Below are 17,399 nucleotides of genomic sequence, written 5' to 3' on the forward strand. Positions count from 1 at the left end.
AATGTGCTTGCTGTCGGTCCCCCCATTATAAATGAATGCATCAACACTGTAGCTTTTTTTGCGGCTTGTCGGCAGCCCTGTCCGTCCCTGCATTTGAGGCCTGTGGCGTTCGTATGGATGCCCCGCTATCCCACCTAGCAAAGGGAAAAAAGTCATGACCCCACCACACTTCTTTAAGCAAACCAACCACACTATACGTAACCACCAAACAAACATACACAATGGCCGTCCCAGCGCTCGAGGGTGCGCCTGTACTCTCGACGCCCGATACACACATCTTCGAAGACCCGACGCCGGTTGTAGATCCCTCGAATCTCCCTCGATTATCAGACGAGCAGGTTGCGCTCACGTACGAGATTGAACGCACAGTCCGGGAAATACGAGAGGGAAAATGGAAGAGAATCGCCCTGCAGTTTCCAGATCATATGCTCAGCGATGCACCGAGAGTGTATGACCAATTGGCTCGAGGACTTAAGAAGGAGCGAAAAGAGCAGAACAGTAGCGAACAAGAAAAGAACGGGCAATCGCTGAACGGCACGACGGGGTCGACTGTTGAAGAAGAATTGGCTACGGATATGAACAAGGCTAAGATACAGGATAATGGGAACGTTGTCGAGGAAAAACTATTCATACTGGGAGATACCTCATACGGCGCGTGCTGCGTAGATGAAGTGGCTGCAGAGCACGTCGACGCAGATGTAGTCGTGCACTATGGCCGCTCATGCCTATCACCGCCATCAAGACTACCAGTCATTTACGTTTTCACCGAGCGGTCGCTCGACATCGACGCCACAATCGCCACAATCAAGGAAACCTACCCAGAAAAGGACAAGAAAATAGTTCTCATGGCAGACATACCATACTCCCACCACATCCCAACTCTGCACCAACGCCTCCACTCAGACGGCTACATAAACCACTACGCCACACAAATCGTCCACAACCCCTCTTCCCCCCTCCCCAACCGCACCGTCCCCCAAGAAGTCCAAGAAAAAGGCGACGAAGCCCTCCGCGACTACGCCTTATTCCACATCTCCGACCCCCCTACATCTCTCCTCCTCGCCCTCTCCTCCCGCGTCTCCTCAATCCACATCTACCCCACCACTTCAACTGCCACGTCCGCATCCCTAGCCAGCACATCGAAAACCCTAAACAGGCGCTACGCCCTCATAACCTCCCTCGCTACAACCCCCATCTTCGGCATCCTAATCAACACCCTCTCCGTAAAGAACTATATGCACATCCTGTCGCACGTGCAACAGCAAATCGCCGCCGCAGGCAAGAAATCCTATACTTTTGTCGTGGGCAAGGTCAACGCGGCCAAAGTGGCGAATTTCAGTGAGGTAGGCGGATGGGTGGTGATTGGGTGCTGGGAGAGCAGTTTAATCGAGAGTCGCGATTTCTGGCGCCCGATGATTACGCCGTGGGAGCTTGGTGTTGCGCTCAAGGGCGATGCGGAGAGGGTGTGGACGGGGGCTTGGGAGCCGGATTTTCAAAAGGTGTTGGATGAGGACCAGGAGAAAGGGGAGAAGGAGATGACAAGTGGTGGAGGCGATGGGGAAGAGAACGAAGGAAAGAATGGTGCAGAGGACGATTCAGAAGAGGAGTCCCAACCCCCAGAATTCGATCTTAGAACTGGGCAGTATGTCTCGCATGCGCGGCCGATGCGATCTGCTGCAGCGAGGAATCCGGCCAAGGCTGTTGCGGATGGGGATGGTGCGGCTCCCGCTAGTTCTGCGCTGACGAAACGTGCGAATGGCGATATTGTGGCCGTGGGTGGTGTGGCGTCGCCAGGTGCGGAGTATTTGCGTTCAAATCGTACATGGCAGGGCTTGGGTAGTGATTACCAGAATGAAGAGGATGGAGAAGAAGGCACGGGCGGTGCGAGGGCGGCGAAGATGGAAGAAGGGAGGAGTGGGATTGCGAGAGGGTACGTTGTTGGGGATGAGGGAAGGATACATTGAGGGAAAAAAGAAGGTTGAAAGGGGATTTTGATGTACAAGTTGTATTTCTTGCATGTATTATTTCTCCTTCATGTGGGCCCATCGCCCGAATGGACAAAATGTTATTTGACCCCTCCACATCGTTCACAACACATCACCATCGTATATCATTATCATCGCCATCCTTGTTGTTTCCGTTGCCGCAAACCTGTCAACGAATATCTCTTCACCTCATACCGAGAGCAACCCGAGCCCAAGCCGTTTCCATGTCCTCCACCAACGTGAGAAACTCGTCGCTCTCAAGATGGCGGAAGATGAACTCGTTGAGTGCTGCTCTACGGGCTTCGTCAGGTTGCATTGTATACGCCGCCAGGTGTTCGGCGTCATTAGCTCCAACTGTAGTACCACTGGCAACGGACGCGTTCGAGATACGCCCATTAGCTTCTGATACTGCAGGCGTAGTGGGTGGGCGCTGAAAAGGTCCCGATACTGGTCCTTGTGGGCTCCTCGCCTCAACATCTGACATACTTTGGTTATGTGGCAATACTGAATTAGGGGAACTCGAATTCGTGAATGATAGCGGAGAAGACACCGGAGACGAGAACACTGTGAGTGACGGCGCATTCCCAGAACGGTTATTTGGGGACGTCTTTGTAAGTTGAAATGAGCTTTGATCTTGATTCGGTGTAAGAGGGGCTTGCTGCATTGGCTGCTTCCCACGGCCAACCTTGTCAATCACAGTGGGCTGTGGTAGAGGGGGGAGCTCAACATCCTTGCTGTTTGCGCTACGACTGGATCCGGGTCGTTGGGCAGCTGAGCGCGGTAGAGCAGGAGGGCCCATCAATCCCGTGGATGGCCGACTATCAGGAGTTCGACCACTGTCGCTTCCCGATGATCGTGGCTCTGATAGACGTTGGAACGGGAGTTCTCGTCGCGGCGGTAGCAGTTCAGCAGTACCTGGGCGATTGAAAAGCATTGCAGTTTCTGGGCGCTCAGTAGATGCTTGTGGGCGCTCTTCTACAGTGGAGCGAGAGTGATCTGAGAAGGAGGAGGCATCTTTCCAACTGCGACTCAAGATATCAGCGGTGGCCGATTGAGGCCGAGGAAAAAGTACTGGTGGATTCAGAGGACTGGAGAAAGAAGCTGTAGTAAGAGTGTCTCTTCGGTCAGAGCTCGGAGTAGCGGATGACACACGAACGTTAGTAGCTGTGTTTAAGTGATTTTCGAAAGTTGTAGATCCATTGACGGCAGTGTGAGGTCGATTGGAGATTTCTGCTAGTCGCGACGGGGGGCAAGTCAGTCCGCTACCTATGCTAGCATTACTCATGGGTCGTTCAGAAGAAGTGGCAAATTCCATGGCGGGTCTGGAGAGCGACGGCAATGTTTGTGCTGGCCTCGGAGATGGAGCCGTTATGGATGGTGCAGTGTTGTGCCCGGTCATATGAAGGCCGATCTGGCGAAGGCGGTTGAATGCCGTGTCGAAGTCTCCTTCGGACTTGAATCTGATTTGGATACGACGAACCTGTATTCCATGTCAGAGCGGCGAGAATTGAAGTAGCCCTTTGTGTACCTTTTGGTTGGGTAATCGCCATCGAATAGCAAGCAATGGGTTGCGAACAATGGCGGAGGTTGGCAGCTGTTCCGCCTGCATTTGCACTCCTTGATTTTGCATTTGACGAACCAGTTGCTCTCCTTCCTTCACTAGTCGCTCTATTTCTATAAGGTGCTATGTTTAAGAAATTAGTGAATGTGTTGAAAACATGTCGTCAGTAGCTCCGTGTTACAAAGGTATCAGGCATGCTTATCTCGTACCCGAACCTGTATGCCCTGAACCACTTTTATGAGCTGGGCATTATCGCGTCCACCATAGCTATCGATTACAAAAGTGAGGTCGTGTGTTTCTTTCTGCCAGTTAAATTTCTGCTGCTTGGCATCTGCGTCTTGAGCCGTGGACAGGCTCATAAGCGGAAGTGAGAGCATAGCGGTTAGTGGTACGTAGCTATTCGTTAGTTGGAGATGAATTAGTCGTTCATTAGATGAAAGGCTTGATGATCAAAGCTCGGCTCTAGTAACATGCTACCCCAAGTCATGGGCATGTGGTTGTGAGAAGACGTGAGATGCATCGAGGAAGTTGCGACTGGGCCATGGTCACATGACCTTGGCGCTAGATGAACGCGGTGGATTCTGGAGTTCTGGTGTTCGCTCATCCATCATCGCGACCGAACGCGCGCCGCGCATTCACCAGCAGATCCACCATTGCGCATGTCGCACCGCCCAAGCCACGCATGTATCCCGATCCGTGCGTCCGTAGTCTCCAGTGAATGCGACAGCCGCAACATGGCCCCAAACAAAACAGAGGAAACCTCCGTCGAGCCCACCCAAGAGCGGGAAGAGTTTCTGGATACCTTGGCCGAATACCACGAAAAGCGCGGGTGCGTCATCTTGCCTGTTGTCTTGCACCCAGCGCACACATATTGACTAGACGTGTAGGACTGTGCTGGATCGCGAGCCGAAGATCGGTAATCGACACATTGACCTTTTGCGCCTCTACAAACGCGTGAATGAGGAAGGAGGATACGACAAGGTTTCTGATACAAAGAATAACAAGCTTGCGTGGCGGAGAATCGCCTCGGAATTTCTTCCCAAGAGCCCTAGCATAACAACTCAGGCCTTTCTGGTCAAGACTGTTTACTACAAGAACCTTGCGTATGTCCAGGCCTCGCGCCTCACCTTGCGGCTCATCCCGGCTGATATGTGAAATAGTGCATACGAAATATCTACAGTCCACAAGCGCGAACCCCCACCACCTGAAATTCTCGAGAACGTATCGGCTAAGGGTGGGGACTTGCTGAACCGTACTGTAGAGAACTTCCACCCACCTAGTAGTCGAGAAGCCGAACGACTAAGGGGAGAGGAGGAATCAGACGAAGAAGACGATATGGAGAAGACACCCAAAGAAGACAAGATGGAAGTCGACGATTCCACCAACCTTGGGCGCTCGACGCGCTCCCTCCGCCATGCGCCGCCCCAGCGAGTGCTGTTCCAGCCTGAAGCCTCGACTCGCCAGACTCGCCAATCCACGGGCCACCTGAACTCGTCGCAAGCCAACGGATATGGAACAAGTGGAGCCGCCATGACAATTGCGAACTATGAGCCACGAACAGCTGTGCCGGCCACCATGAAACCCGTCGTAACTCCGTCAAATTCCCTCGATAACTACGTACAATCGCGCAAGAAGTACATCCTCAACAAGAAAAACAGGCCAGTTCCACTCAAAGGCATGATGCTGCCCGGCACCGGCTTTCCTGGACCCAGCATTTACATTCGCGCTCTCAATGCGCTACGGTCAAAGGAGCCCGAGGAGGAGGCATACGCTCTTCACCATTTGGTCAAGATCTCCCATGAGCGAGGCGACAAGTACCGCTTCGATCAATTCCCGGGACTTGCGGAAGCACTCATAGCCAAAGTCATCGATGTAGGCGCGCTCTTCTACGACGTGAGCTGGGACATTTCTTACCTTGAAGACGAATTCAGCAACCCACAGACCCTGAATGGATTGTCTGGCACCCCCGATCTGCTTGAGCGTATTTCTGCTCTCCGCACGCTCGACATCCATGACAGTCTCCTACCTGAACAAACGGCGAAGTCGCTCAACATGATCAATGAAGCAGCACTGATTATCCGGAACATGGTTATGCTGAAAGAAAATGCATTGTTTGCCGCCCTCGTACCGTCCATTCAGGACATGATCGTCATTGCCCTCAACCTACCCACCCATCCGTCTGTAGTAGAGCTGCAGCATTACGCCCTTGAAATTACTGAGCAGTTGACGAAATACTGGATGCTGGACTCTCAAAGTCCGCTCTACCGTTCTCTGCTAGCGCAAATCGACACAGATGACCGTGGTCGGATCATTACCTCTTTGAGAGCACTTGCACGAATATCTATGAACCTTGATGTCACAAACAAGCTCTCCAAAGTACCGACAAGGACTCTCAAGTCAATATGCGACTGGCTGCTAGTAGAAGATGAAGATCTCCGCATAGCTTGCCTAGACTTCCTCTACTTGTTCACTGGTTTCCCAGATAACGTTGAGACACTTGTACACGAAGTCGATATTGAGGGTGTTGTCAAGCAATTGGTGCGACTGCTGCAGTATGGTGCAATTGCTTATGAGGAGCGTAGGACAACCCCAAAGACAATGAAATCATCAGCGCCACCAGAGAACGCACCAAAGCTGTCGTCCGCTATCATCGATCATCTAGTCACTCTTGATGAACCAGAGAGAAGCTCACAATGGCTCAAGACGTGCTTTGAAGAAGATCCTACGGGCGAAATCACGCAGATTCAACTTTGGTCAGCATACAACGCAGCCTTTTCAGAGCACATGGCACTTAACCCGGCCTCTTTCAAAGCTCTCATGCCTGCAAAGGATTTCATCACAAACGTGTCAACTACGTTTGGTGGTGCATCTGCTCAAGTTTTGACTGTCGGTGGGCAACCAAAGTATACCATAAGAGGCATACGACCGCGTTCCGTACCAGTCGATCCGAGCACTAAGCGGCCATATATGCGCTGCTGCTGGCATCCACCGAGCTTGTTGAACGGCCACACGGATGGCAAACACTCCACGGCCAATGTCGAATGCGGCGAGTTTGCGTCCGGTGCGAGATCTATGTGGGAGCACGTCGTTAGTGTGCATCTCCAAGTGCCTCGTGACCAGGAGACAGGTCAGTGGCTGCTTGAGCCCAAGCCGGACATCGATATGAAAAACGGAGACGCGGTTTCGGCAAGCCCACCTTCCAAGTACTTTTGTCACTGGGGTGGCTGTACGCGCTTCTCTCCCAATGGTACAGAATCTGCGTTTGAAGCTGGACAGCATCTGAAGACGCATCTGCCAGACACAAGCATCAAGCATGCTATTCATGCAAAGCACAACCGGACACCATCAGAATCTCGGCCCATAACTTCCTCCTCACAGATGCGACACGAAAGCGTCCAGCCACAATTCGGACAGCCAGTAGGATTGGGCGGCTTAGGCATGAGTGGTCGACCCCAGACATCAACCAGCTCCGTCAGCAGAAACGGCATGGGCAGGGAGGACTCGTCAGGCGCACACTCCGCCCCCAACTTCCGGTATTACAACACTGCCACTGACGAAACCAACGATGCCGCCGGCCTTCCTCTGTCCTCCGTGCTCGTCCTCCGCAACCTCGCCCGTCAGCTCAACAAGATCCCACCGCCAGCCTCCGTCACCGAAATCACATTACCCTCCTCCCCAAGCCACAAGCGCGCATTCAGCGCTAGCGAAGGCAGTCCTGAAGCTGCGAGACGCGCCACAACGAGCGGCAAGAAGCCGCGTCTCAACGATGCAGCGTCCGAGCAACGACGCGAGAACGAAGAGAGGGAAGAGCAAGAAGCGAAGAATGCGGGATGGGTCCCGCGCATGTTTACGCCGTTGAGAGATCAGATTGCTTTCACGGCTAGTCATAATCTTACGCTGAGGAATTATATTGGTGGGCTGCTGAAGGCTATTGCCGAGGGTGGAGGCTGATTCCGTACATCCTATCCTTTTTTGCAAAAAGAAAAAGAAAGTAGTTAATCTTTTTTTTGGCGTTCTGATGGGGAAGAGGGAAGTGATGTGTGTGTATTACTTGTGTTGAGCCAAAGCGTTCTTAAATGGGTATGTGTGTGTACGTGTGTATCTTTGGAGTTTCTGTCTTTGTGTAGAGCAGGACTTTTGTATGCCTTGGGGGAGGGGCTTCTTTTTTTTTCTCTCTCTCTCTTCTTCTCTAGGTATTTTTTCTATGCAAGTGACTTGGGCAATGGAAAGAGTGCTAGCCAGATATTCTTGTTTTTTCTTTTTTTTCTTCTGTCGTTCGAGTCTTGTGCTTTGTTACATGCTGCTTCATATCCCGTGGTGATGTTGTACGCTTCTTCGAAGAATGTGGGTGTTCACAAGAGTTTCTGGAGTTGTTCATCCGGATGAAGAGAGGGGGCAGACCCGGATATCCTTGACCTATGCTATGACTACTATGCAACCGAATAACTAGGCATAAAAAAAAAGTCAAGTTCTCATTTTTTTTTTAGAACATGAGAGCTCATTTTCCATATCTAATCAAAACCCCTCCTTCTCCTCAAAATGCCTCCTCATCTCATACACCGACATGAACGGAATCACAAAGATGGGATGGACAGGCTTGACCACATCGCCCTCATCCCACACAACCTGTTGATCCCCGGCATATCGTCCCTGCGACTTCCAATGATACGGGGCCCCGTAATTCCCCGTACCCAGATTCTTATTCACATTCTCATCGTAGAGGTACTGGTACTGTGCGGCGCTGAGGCCAGCAAGGTTGTAACACGTGTGATAGGCATCGGAGTGCTTCCCAGGCTTATCTTTGAGGCCGCCTTTCTTCTCCTGGCAGGCAGCGAGGATGTAGCGGCCGAGTGCAGCGCGGTTCCACAGACCGGTGGTGGTTGCGGCTTCGACGATGGACCAGCAGCCGCCGACCCAGTGGGAGTAGCAGCCATCGACGAGCTTGTTTGTGCGGCCGTTGTACCCGCACTCGGGCGAGCACTGGCGCGACGAGAGCCAGCGGGTCAATAGATCGACATCGAGATACTTGTGTAGAGTATGCTTTGGTGGGCCGAGGATGGACAGACAGCCTAGGCCGCAGAAGGCGTAGGCGCCGTGGGCTTCGTTGCCGGGGGCGGCTGAGATGCCTCCGTCCCAGGATTGGCATGAGGAAACCCATTCGCCCAGGCTGTCGGTGAAATTAGTCAGGCCGTGTTGGCGTGCCGGGGCGTCAGGCGGGAGCTCGAGCGGCAGATTGGTGAGGGAGAGGATGACCATTGCGCAGAATGCGCCCCGGATGTCTTCCTCACCGCCTTGACACATGGTGAAGCCTCCGTCTGCTTGCTTCATGCGCCCGAGAAAGTGCCACAGCGATTTGCGGTTGATGGTGCTGTAGGCTTCTTCGCCTCCGACCATGGCGATGGAGAGGGTCGCCGCATATGTGCATGCAAGGTGTGCATATTGGCCATAGCCGCCTCCAAACCCTCCATCGGGATGTTGAGCTAGTGAGAAGGTGTGCGCTACCCTGTATGTATAGTTAGAGGCCAGAATTCAATATATCGGTTGTGATGTCCAGCGCATAAGTGGACATAGGATCAGAACGGCCAACCCACCTTTTCTGGTAATCGGAAATGTCAAGTCCTAATGCTGTCATGCTCTGAGTGGCCCAGTACACAATCCACGGCCGGGCAGCATCCATGGCAGCCGCTTGTGCAGGGTAGTCACCAATGATCCTCTTCAACATGGCCTCGTGCTTATCCCGTTGGAGTTTTGGTATGCCGAAGGCATTAAGAGAAAAGTCATTCGGGTTGCCCTCGAGGTATGGTAGGATAATTGCTGATGTCTCATCCTCTACTTTGGTTGATTCGGTGACGAGAGAATCTTTGATCGGTATTCTGATACTTTCCAGATACGCAATGTTTGCCTGCTCTTCTGCAGTGGCGGTACCCATGTCTTCGTACTCGCTGTCAAGCTCTTCGTCTGAGAGTTCTTCAATCCGCTTAGACTCGGGAACGATTTCCTCCAAGCGGGATGAGGGCTCTTGTGCAGAGAAACGTAAGGGGAGCGCCATACTTTTTTACATGCGCGTATAGATCTATAGATCTGGTAGGTCCGTTGTTGGGGTTTCCGTGAGTGGCTGGCAGGAACAATGGCTTTGCTAGCCAGGAACGCTTAGTATTGTTCGAGTGCGGATGTAGCCACCCCACCAGTTGGACGGGAGATTTCACAATCTGTGTTGGTGTGCAAACCCCATGGTTCGACTGTGGTCAAGGATTGCCCTTCTTGAATGTCGCATGTCGAGAAGAAAAGGTGGAGCACGTGGGGAGTAATCAGATTGGATAGTACTAGCTAGCTTGGCACTCCAGATTCGAAGCCCAGCCCATATCGATATCGATAGCAATATATCCGCGATTCCTTATCCAAGCCCCATATCCTAATTTCAACCTCACGCGTACAACAAAGCTGCTAATCTTAATCAGAAGGCCGCACACCCGCCATACCAGCCAACTCCTCTCCGACCGTCTCCCCACCAAGTTTCAATGGCTGACACTCCTGCAATACAAAAAGCATCCTACACCACTCAGTCGGGCTATGGTTGATCCATTGGTGCATGGTCCCGCGCTGAATCGCGACATCTCCCCGCTTCATGAAGCGCTTCTCGCCGCTGTCGAGTAGACATTCGATCTCCCCCTCGAGTACGCAACCGTAGTCCAAGCTCACGGTCCGGTGCATTGTGCATTCTGTGGCAGGAGGAATATCAACGTGTCGTAAGACCGTCCCGCCAGAGACTACAAGTCCTGGTGCGTCATCGAGGTAGTCGCCGTATACGCCAAGGTCTTTGTCCTTGTTCATATCGACAGGGAAGCCTTTTGTTGTGTAGCTGAGGGCGAATGCGATACCGTCCGAGTTGGGCTTCATCTTGCTCTCATCGTCGAAGGCATTGCTAAAGATGGCTTTGCCTTCATCGTTGTGGCTGGTGATATAACGGTGGATCTTGGGCAGTGCGCCGACGTGTGCCATGTTGTGCTGTTCGTGGAAATTAAGGTGATGAAGAAGTAACTGTTGCTTCTCTGATGCAAGGCAAAGCAAACTCAGATTGGCTGTCTGAATCTGTGTAGTATGAGCGTCTCTTGATCACGCATTTGCTATGTTTCTGATTCTTGTTTAAATGCTCCAACTTTGCCCGCATTACTCGGGACATGGGGGATTGCGCGTGGAGCCGAAGGCCGACTGTGCTTTGTGTAACTTTCCCCCCGATACTCCGAAATCTACGGAAGATGGACTTGCGATTGCTTGCGATCATCGTCGCTCCGTTCCGGCCTTCAGACTCTGTCTCCAAAAGGCCTTGTCTTTATCGTTTTATTAAAACGTGCATATGCGACATCATCACCTGTTGCGTTCTCGGTAAAGCCAGCTACACGCAGTGCTTCCCGGACTCGGTACGGACTCAGCTCTTCCCATTGGATACACGTAACATAGACTTTTCAGCGGCAGTCAGCCTTGCTTCGCTTTCATCACTGCTGAGAACATTGGTTCGCCACTACCCCGCAACGACGAAATGTGCGGGGCAACACTGCCTGAAGGTGCGTAATGCCCAAAGCATGTTGCGTGGCGCAATAACACGTTTGTGCCGTGAAACTGGAGTTGGGGATTGATTCCATGTAAGGTGCATAGCCAAGTTGGTAGAACAGACGGTGCTTCTTTGGTCAACTTGAGAAGGATCACCGGTCACGTCTCTATCTGTTGTTGGGCTGTCTTATTGGCATGTGGTGGAAGTTATTGTAACACAAACAAACTCAATATGATATACAATCCGGTCAGGGTCGGCACGTGGCTGAACTGCAGTGATGAAGGTGGTTCCGTATGTTGATTGACTGCTTACAGTCGGTGATTATGAAGTGAACAAGGCAGGTCTCGTATCTGTATGTTGAGTGGGAAGGAAGGGACCCTCCAGTTCACCATCACCACCTATCACCTATCAGTCACCCGTGGGGCGAGCCAGATTGGTCATCCCTGATCGCTACCGATTTGCTCTCCACACATCTCTATCACACCTCTTTCGTGCAACCCCTTACGTCTGAGCCTATCAACCACTGTCTTCTTTCTTCTTTCCCAACGCCACCAGAACATGAGTTGCCCATAAGGTCTCACAGCCGCCAACCATGGCAGCTTGTAATCTTACAACCGTGACAAGTCATGCAAGAAGCAATGAGATGCAGCACTTACTTGTTTAGATTTACCGAAGCTGAATGTGCCCAGGACCGTTGGCAGGATCCATCTTACATGCAGTGCAGCGCAGCGCAGCGCAGTGCAACGCCGTCTCCACCAAAGTCGCCATAGTCGGTCCTCCTAACCGAGCCAAACAAGGGTCAAACCCACGCAATTTCAACGCAACTAGCCTGCGTTATACAAATCCGGACTGGCCAACTGTTCTCGTCTGTTCTAAAGTACCTAGATATGTATGTCGGTACATACTACTCTATATTCACTGCTACGTGGGATAACGAGGAACGTCAGCAAGCCCCACGGCGCCACCAACTATCCTGGATCAGCGCTGCAAGATGTGTTATCCAGCTATGCCCCGGACACAAGACCCGATCTTGAGTTCTGTTGTAGAGAGAATGGCGAAGTGTGGGCAACAAGCCCTACCGTCAGACAATGGCGAAACTAAGTGTCGACCTATGACGGATGCAGTGAGGAGAGTTTGGACGGAGATTTGCCGGCATGGTACAGCAAGGGTGATGGCAAGGTAGTAGACGCACAAGTGCAGGCGAGGATGGCTATTTGTTCTGGCTGTCGCTGGATTGGCGGCGATATGGCGGCGGAGCAGGACGGATGACACAATTGCTGAAACGGCGGCAATAATGGATAGGTTGGCTGCAAGACATTAGGGCCAAAATAACAGGCCTGGAAGCGATGTTACGCAGAAGAGAGTTGACAGCATGCAGAAGATACTAGAGCAGTAACGAGCGGCTGCAAGCACGAGGGCCGCCGGCCGGGAAGTGGGCTCAGCGGGCGGAGGTTAGCAGGGCATGACGGCCATAGATAGCTCGCGTCGCAGCAGAGCAATTGAGGCGATGACGATGACATGCCCTGTGAGGCGTTCAACAAGTGGTGTCGGTGAGTGTTTACATGGAGGGCAGCGTGCCGTTTGGGTTGTAAGTATCTTGTCGGGGCCAGGTCGAGCCCGGGAGGCAAATTGGTGAACCTGGTCGAGTGCAGTGTCGAGTGGCTCCACAGGCTTTGGTGTCGGTCGAGATGCTTAGATGCGCCCATGACCGAGCGTAGCGCAGGCCGAGTCGCTTGGCTGCATGCCGGACTGGTCGTGCAGAGAGGCAGTCGGATCAAGGGCGCACGGGCAGCTGGCCATGGAGAGACAGCAGCAGGTCGAGTGTGTTCAATACTTACAGGCAGAGGAAGGGCCTCTTTTGTGTGTTGCTTTTTGCGGCATGCCCAACGCTCTCGGCATGCTGATCCCATGGTAGCACTTAGGTACAGGACCCCGAGAGTCTAACGCTTATCGGGGCATTATCGCAGGCGGGGTTGTTGTCTTGCCAGGCGACGGCCTGGAGGCAGGGAAGGGCATTATTGCGACAGGCAGGCTGCGGCAGGGCGAGGCGTCAGCTTGCGAGGGTGGTGAGGCAGGCGGGCAGAAGCCAGCAGCCAGCAGCCAGCGGCCGAGAGGCGGAGCTGGTGGTAGGAGGAGGACTTAGTCCTAGTGCCTATCATGTAACGACGAGGCGCGCAGGTGGAGCGTGTCGCTGGGCGAGCACACAGCACAGTCGTTCTCTCGCCTACCCACTGCCCACTGCCCACTGCCCACTGCCCACTACCAGGCGCCGTCCTCTCTCCACTACTACTATACTACTGCTACAGCTGGCGGCGGCTTTGGCTCGACAGGCGCTCGTCTGGCGGGTGTGCCAGTCTGGGAACCCTCGCCCACGCCGCCGCTCATCAGGGTTTTCCTTTGCCCTCGATTGCGAATCGAGCGGACCGCTGCAGCGCTTCTGGCGCTATCCCAGCCAGGTGCAGATCTAGTCGAGCCATTGGGGTGTGGGGCTGCGAGTGCATACAAAAAGCGGTGTGAGGCCTTGGCATCACCCGCCTACACTCTGGTCGGCCCATCGCCCGCCGTCCTTCACCGCTTACTACCAGCTCACGGAGGCTGAGAAGACTCGAACCCATTTCCTCTCTCCGTGCAAACATGGAGAACCAACACCTCGACTTTGACGGGGCCATCTACGGCGTAGACGGCACCTTCGACCCATCTTTTGACCCCAACCGACAAACCTTCACTTTCCCGCAAACCTGGCCGCTGCCCATCTCACCCGGCAGTATGCATCAACAACAGCACCACGATGCTAGCCAGCAGCAGCAGCAGCCCCAGCAGCAGCAGTCGCAGCAACAGCATCAGCACCATCAGCGACGCATCACCGACTCCAGCGCCTCGAGCACACACAGCTCCCATGTGAGTTCGACGAGCATGACTCCTCTCCACCAGAACATGGGCCTTGGTTTCCCCGCCGCCATGCAACCCATGAACCCCATGCTGGCTACCTGGATGAACATCAACACCGACAGCGCCTTCACCCACGACACATATGCCCAGGGCGCCATGACCATGGGCCCCGACTTCACTGCCTCGTACGGCGGGCCATTGCAAACGTCGCCTGTCGAGTTTGGCATCAACTCGCATGTCATGATGAACTCCATGTCCATGGCCCCCATGAACTTCATGACCACCACCAGCATGGAGCTTCCCACTCTTACCACTGCTCCCTTCCAGATGGCAGACTTCCAGAGCGAGTTCACAAACATCTCGAGTGCGCCCGACTACACCACAAACTCCAACGCCGCCACTGCAAACAGCGTCTCCACTGGCTCACCGGGCGAAAACTGGATGGAGATTCGTTCGCTCTCGAGCAGTGACAACGGCTGGGTCGACATCGGCTTCAACCACCGCAACTCGTACGACTACTCTGAAAACTCTGCCATCATCTTCAACCCAGCCCAGTCGCTCCACATTCGCACGGGCTCGGATTCATCCACCTCAAATCACTCTGACGTGCCTCGCTCAGCTCACTCCTTTAGCAGCTTCGAGGAGATTCAGTTCCCCATGCACTCGCCCCAGTCAGAGACCGACAACACCCTAGACCTCATCCACTCGCACTCGCACTCCGATCACTGCAGCCACGGTCACGGATACACGCTCAGTGACCACGACTTCCCCAGCTACATCTCCCCCACGCAGTCTGTGAGCCCTCCCATGGCTCGCGTAGAGCCAATTGTCATCAAGCAATCGTCGTCAAACACTGCCTCGCCAACTTCGTCGGCAGTCAGCTCCCCACCAGCCCGCCGCAGGAAGTCGCCCACGACTGCGTCAGGATCAAAGCCCACCAAGACCATTGTCAAGAAGACGCCTGCTCACACCAACAAAAAGGACAACACTGGCGAGAAGCGTGTTGGCAGGAGACGTGGCCCTCTCAGGCCCGATCAGCGACAGCAAGCTCACGAGATCCGCAAGCTCCGTGCATGCCTGCGATGCAAGTTCCTCAAGAAGACTTGTGACAAGGGTGATCCGTGCGCTGGTTGCCAGCCATCTCATGCGCGTCTCTGGCAGGTTCCGTGCACGCGCATTGACATCAAGGACATTGCCTACTTTATGAAAGACTGGAAGGCCGACTACGAGCGTCACGTTAGCCTTGGCTTTTCTATTGGCAACATCAAGGGTTTCTCGACGGCAGAGCGTTTGATCTACGTCACCCACGGCTATGGACACTACCTCCCCATCATGGCTCGCGAGGTCTATGTCCGCGACGAAAAGTGCTTCGGTGTCGACTGGCACGAGACCCTCAACGGTCTCCACTTTGAGATCAACACTGCCAAGCTGTCCGCTGGTATGGAGGGCATCCCCCGTGCCATGCTCTCTGACTATCTCGATCGCCACATTGATGGTGGTTTCGAGCAGTTTGTTGATGAGTACTTTGAGGGTACCTACTTCGTCACTGAGCTCTTGAAGACTGCCTACCGCTTCTACTGCCGTGAGAAGCTGCCAGTCATTCGCAAGGCACTTAAGCTTGTCCTTGCCTATAACCTGACTCTCCATGTCACCATGGTTGAGGGTCTGGGTGAGGAGGAGAACGTTCCTGGCAAGGTTGAAGACCAGCAGTCCAAGTTCTCTGGCAAGACCATTGCACCTGTCATGATCAACTTCCAAGTCAAGTGTGCTCTTGCCGACATGTGGCGCGAGCTGCAAAAGGACGTCCTTGAGGAGCTGTCTTCGCTCTACCAGTCCGTCTACAGCGGTGACAAGTTGAAGAACTGGCCTACCATCTTCATGCTCGCTGCCATCCTCCTGGCTGTGTGGGAGTTGATCCAGTTCGACTGCAACTACCGTGTCCCTGACATCAGTGCCGTTCACAAGTTCTGCGGTGAGATGGAGGGCACGCCCGTTGGTGTCATTGTTGGTCTCTTCTCGGCCATCTCGCAGAAGCTTCCCGCTTTCACCGAGTGGGACTCGAGGAAACACCACCACCTGCTCAACTCGAACCCTGCGGTTTGCGATGCCATGACCGAGGTCCGCGCGCATGTCACCAAATACGGTAAATACTATCAGCCTCCACTTGGCCTCTGCAAATGCTAACATGACCACCAGAACCATACCTTCGTTCACGAAGTGACTGCAAGTTCGACCGTACGGACTTTGACTCGTTGTCAAATAAGTTCCTCTCGAAGCTCGTCATCCGAGCCAACTAGATTTTAATCGACTTGCGTCTTCACGATATCGTTATCGTCTAATCCGTAGGCTGCACATACCCTTCACCGCCTATCTTTTACGCGCGACTCATCCGCCGGCAACACACTGCAGCCTGCTCTCACGGCACATCATACATATAAAGAACGACCCACGACTCACGTGCCCAATGATTGCAATCTAACGGCTGACGATCCCTGAACTTCAAACGATGAACGACTGTGTCTGCATTTTATTGCGATTCCCCGGCGTCCTCTGGATTGCCATGTTTTCTCTGCGATCTTGGCTCGATCAACGATTTAAACAAGCTCCGGCTCCCACAACATCCCAACTACATCACGCTCTTTACCGGGTGGCGCCGGACTGATATTTTTTGTTTTTTATTTATCCTTTCCAAATGATCCATACGACCTTTATTGACTTTCTGAACGGAGACGGCTGACGTATGGTCCACGAACACGATGGCCATGACAACGATCACGACTATTTGATCTTTTGAAGCAAGCGAATAGGCAGAACCGGAATTGAGAGTCCTGCGTGTTTGAAGGTTTATTGTTCTTTCCTTTATCTATCTTTGCGAGTAGTGGAGTTGGAGGCGGGGTTCCTTGGATAGGTATCGCATCTCTGACACTTGTGTGCTGTTGATTGCAACAGTCCACACCAATCCTCCAAGAGAAAAATCATCTTTTTTCGTTCTTGACGATTGTGTTATTGGCATAGCGAGCGAGCGGCTTGTGTTTTTTCCTCTCTCTTTTTTTTTGGTCATATATGGCTTTAACATACTCCTCCAGCAATGATAGCTCTATCTATGGTAGTCGCATATGCTGTGAGTAAGCCCACCTCCTTTCATCTGAAAACGAGTATGTATCTATCACAGGGAAATTATTGGCATGGGATTGGAATCTGGGAAATCTTATCATATTTTTAAAATTATTATCATTTATAGACAAAACAACGAGTTTTCTGTGAAGTGTTCTTTGCGCTGGCCCCCGAAACAGAATCGTATTTGCATTGAAACTGACTTTACAAGCCCCAACCATGGTAAGTAAGTTGAACGAACTCTAACAGCCAGAGTGTCGTCTTTTTTTTTACCCCCCAGCCTCCTCCCCTTCCCCCCCCT

At 53.0% G+C, this 17,399-nt stretch overlaps 6 protein-coding genes across 6 annotated transcripts; 3 read left to right on the forward strand and 3 right to left on the reverse strand.

Annotated features, from left to right (window-relative positions):
* Positions 1–221: 221 nt before the first annotated feature.
* COCMIDRAFT_8549 (uncharacterized protein) lies at positions 222–1,964 on the forward strand (the record flags this gene model as incomplete). The annotated part of the gene is made up of 1 exon (XM_007693494.1): positions 222–1,964. The coding sequence occupies one exon, from the start codon at positions 222–224 to the stop codon at positions 1,962–1,964; it is 1,743 nt and encodes a 580-aa protein (XP_007691684.1).
* A 205-nt stretch (positions 1,965–2,169) lies between these two features.
* On the reverse strand, positions 2,170–3,923 carry COCMIDRAFT_40085 (uncharacterized protein; the record flags this gene model as incomplete). Its single annotated transcript, XM_007693499.1, has 4 exons — positions 2,170–2,393; positions 2,472–3,465; positions 3,514–3,669; positions 3,756–3,923. 4 exons carry the CDS (start codon positions 3,921–3,923, stop codon positions 2,170–2,172), a joined length of 1,542 nt encoding a protein of 513 aa, XP_007691689.1.
* A 357-nt stretch (positions 3,924–4,280) lies between these two features.
* Positions 4,281–7,497, forward strand: COCMIDRAFT_8551 (uncharacterized protein; the record flags this gene model as incomplete). The annotated part of the gene is made up of 3 exons (XM_007693495.1): positions 4,281–4,375; positions 4,434–4,649; positions 4,707–7,497. 3 exons carry the CDS (start codon positions 4,281–4,283, stop codon positions 7,495–7,497), a joined length of 3,102 nt encoding a protein of 1,033 aa, XP_007691685.1.
* Positions 7,498–8,061: 564 nt separating this feature from the next.
* COCMIDRAFT_105216 (uncharacterized protein) lies at positions 8,062–9,595 on the reverse strand (the record flags this gene model as incomplete). Its single annotated transcript, XM_007693508.1, has 2 exons — positions 8,062–9,049; positions 9,138–9,595. 2 exons carry the CDS (start codon positions 9,593–9,595, stop codon positions 8,062–8,064), a joined length of 1,446 nt encoding a protein of 481 aa, XP_007691698.1.
* A 401-nt stretch (positions 9,596–9,996) lies between these two features.
* Positions 9,997–10,545, reverse strand: COCMIDRAFT_105221 (uncharacterized protein; the record flags this gene model as incomplete). The annotated part of the gene is made up of 1 exon (XM_007693509.1): positions 9,997–10,545. The coding sequence occupies one exon, from the start codon at positions 10,543–10,545 to the stop codon at positions 9,997–9,999; it is 549 nt and encodes a 182-aa protein (XP_007691699.1).
* A 3,184-nt stretch (positions 10,546–13,729) lies between these two features.
* Positions 13,730–16,281, forward strand: COCMIDRAFT_105248 (uncharacterized protein; the record flags this gene model as incomplete). The annotated part of the gene is made up of 2 exons (XM_007693510.1): positions 13,730–16,127; positions 16,181–16,281. 2 exons carry the CDS (start codon positions 13,730–13,732, stop codon positions 16,279–16,281), a joined length of 2,499 nt encoding a protein of 832 aa, XP_007691700.1.
* Between the last annotated feature and the right edge of the window lie 1,118 nt (positions 16,282–17,399).

The sequence above is a fragment of the Bipolaris oryzae genome (genome assembly GCF_000523455.1).
Source record: "Bipolaris oryzae ATCC 44560 unplaced genomic scaffold scaffold_168, whole genome shotgun sequence".
In the NCBI taxonomy this organism is placed as follows: Eukaryota; Fungi; Ascomycota; class Dothideomycetes; order Pleosporales; family Pleosporaceae; genus Bipolaris; species Bipolaris oryzae.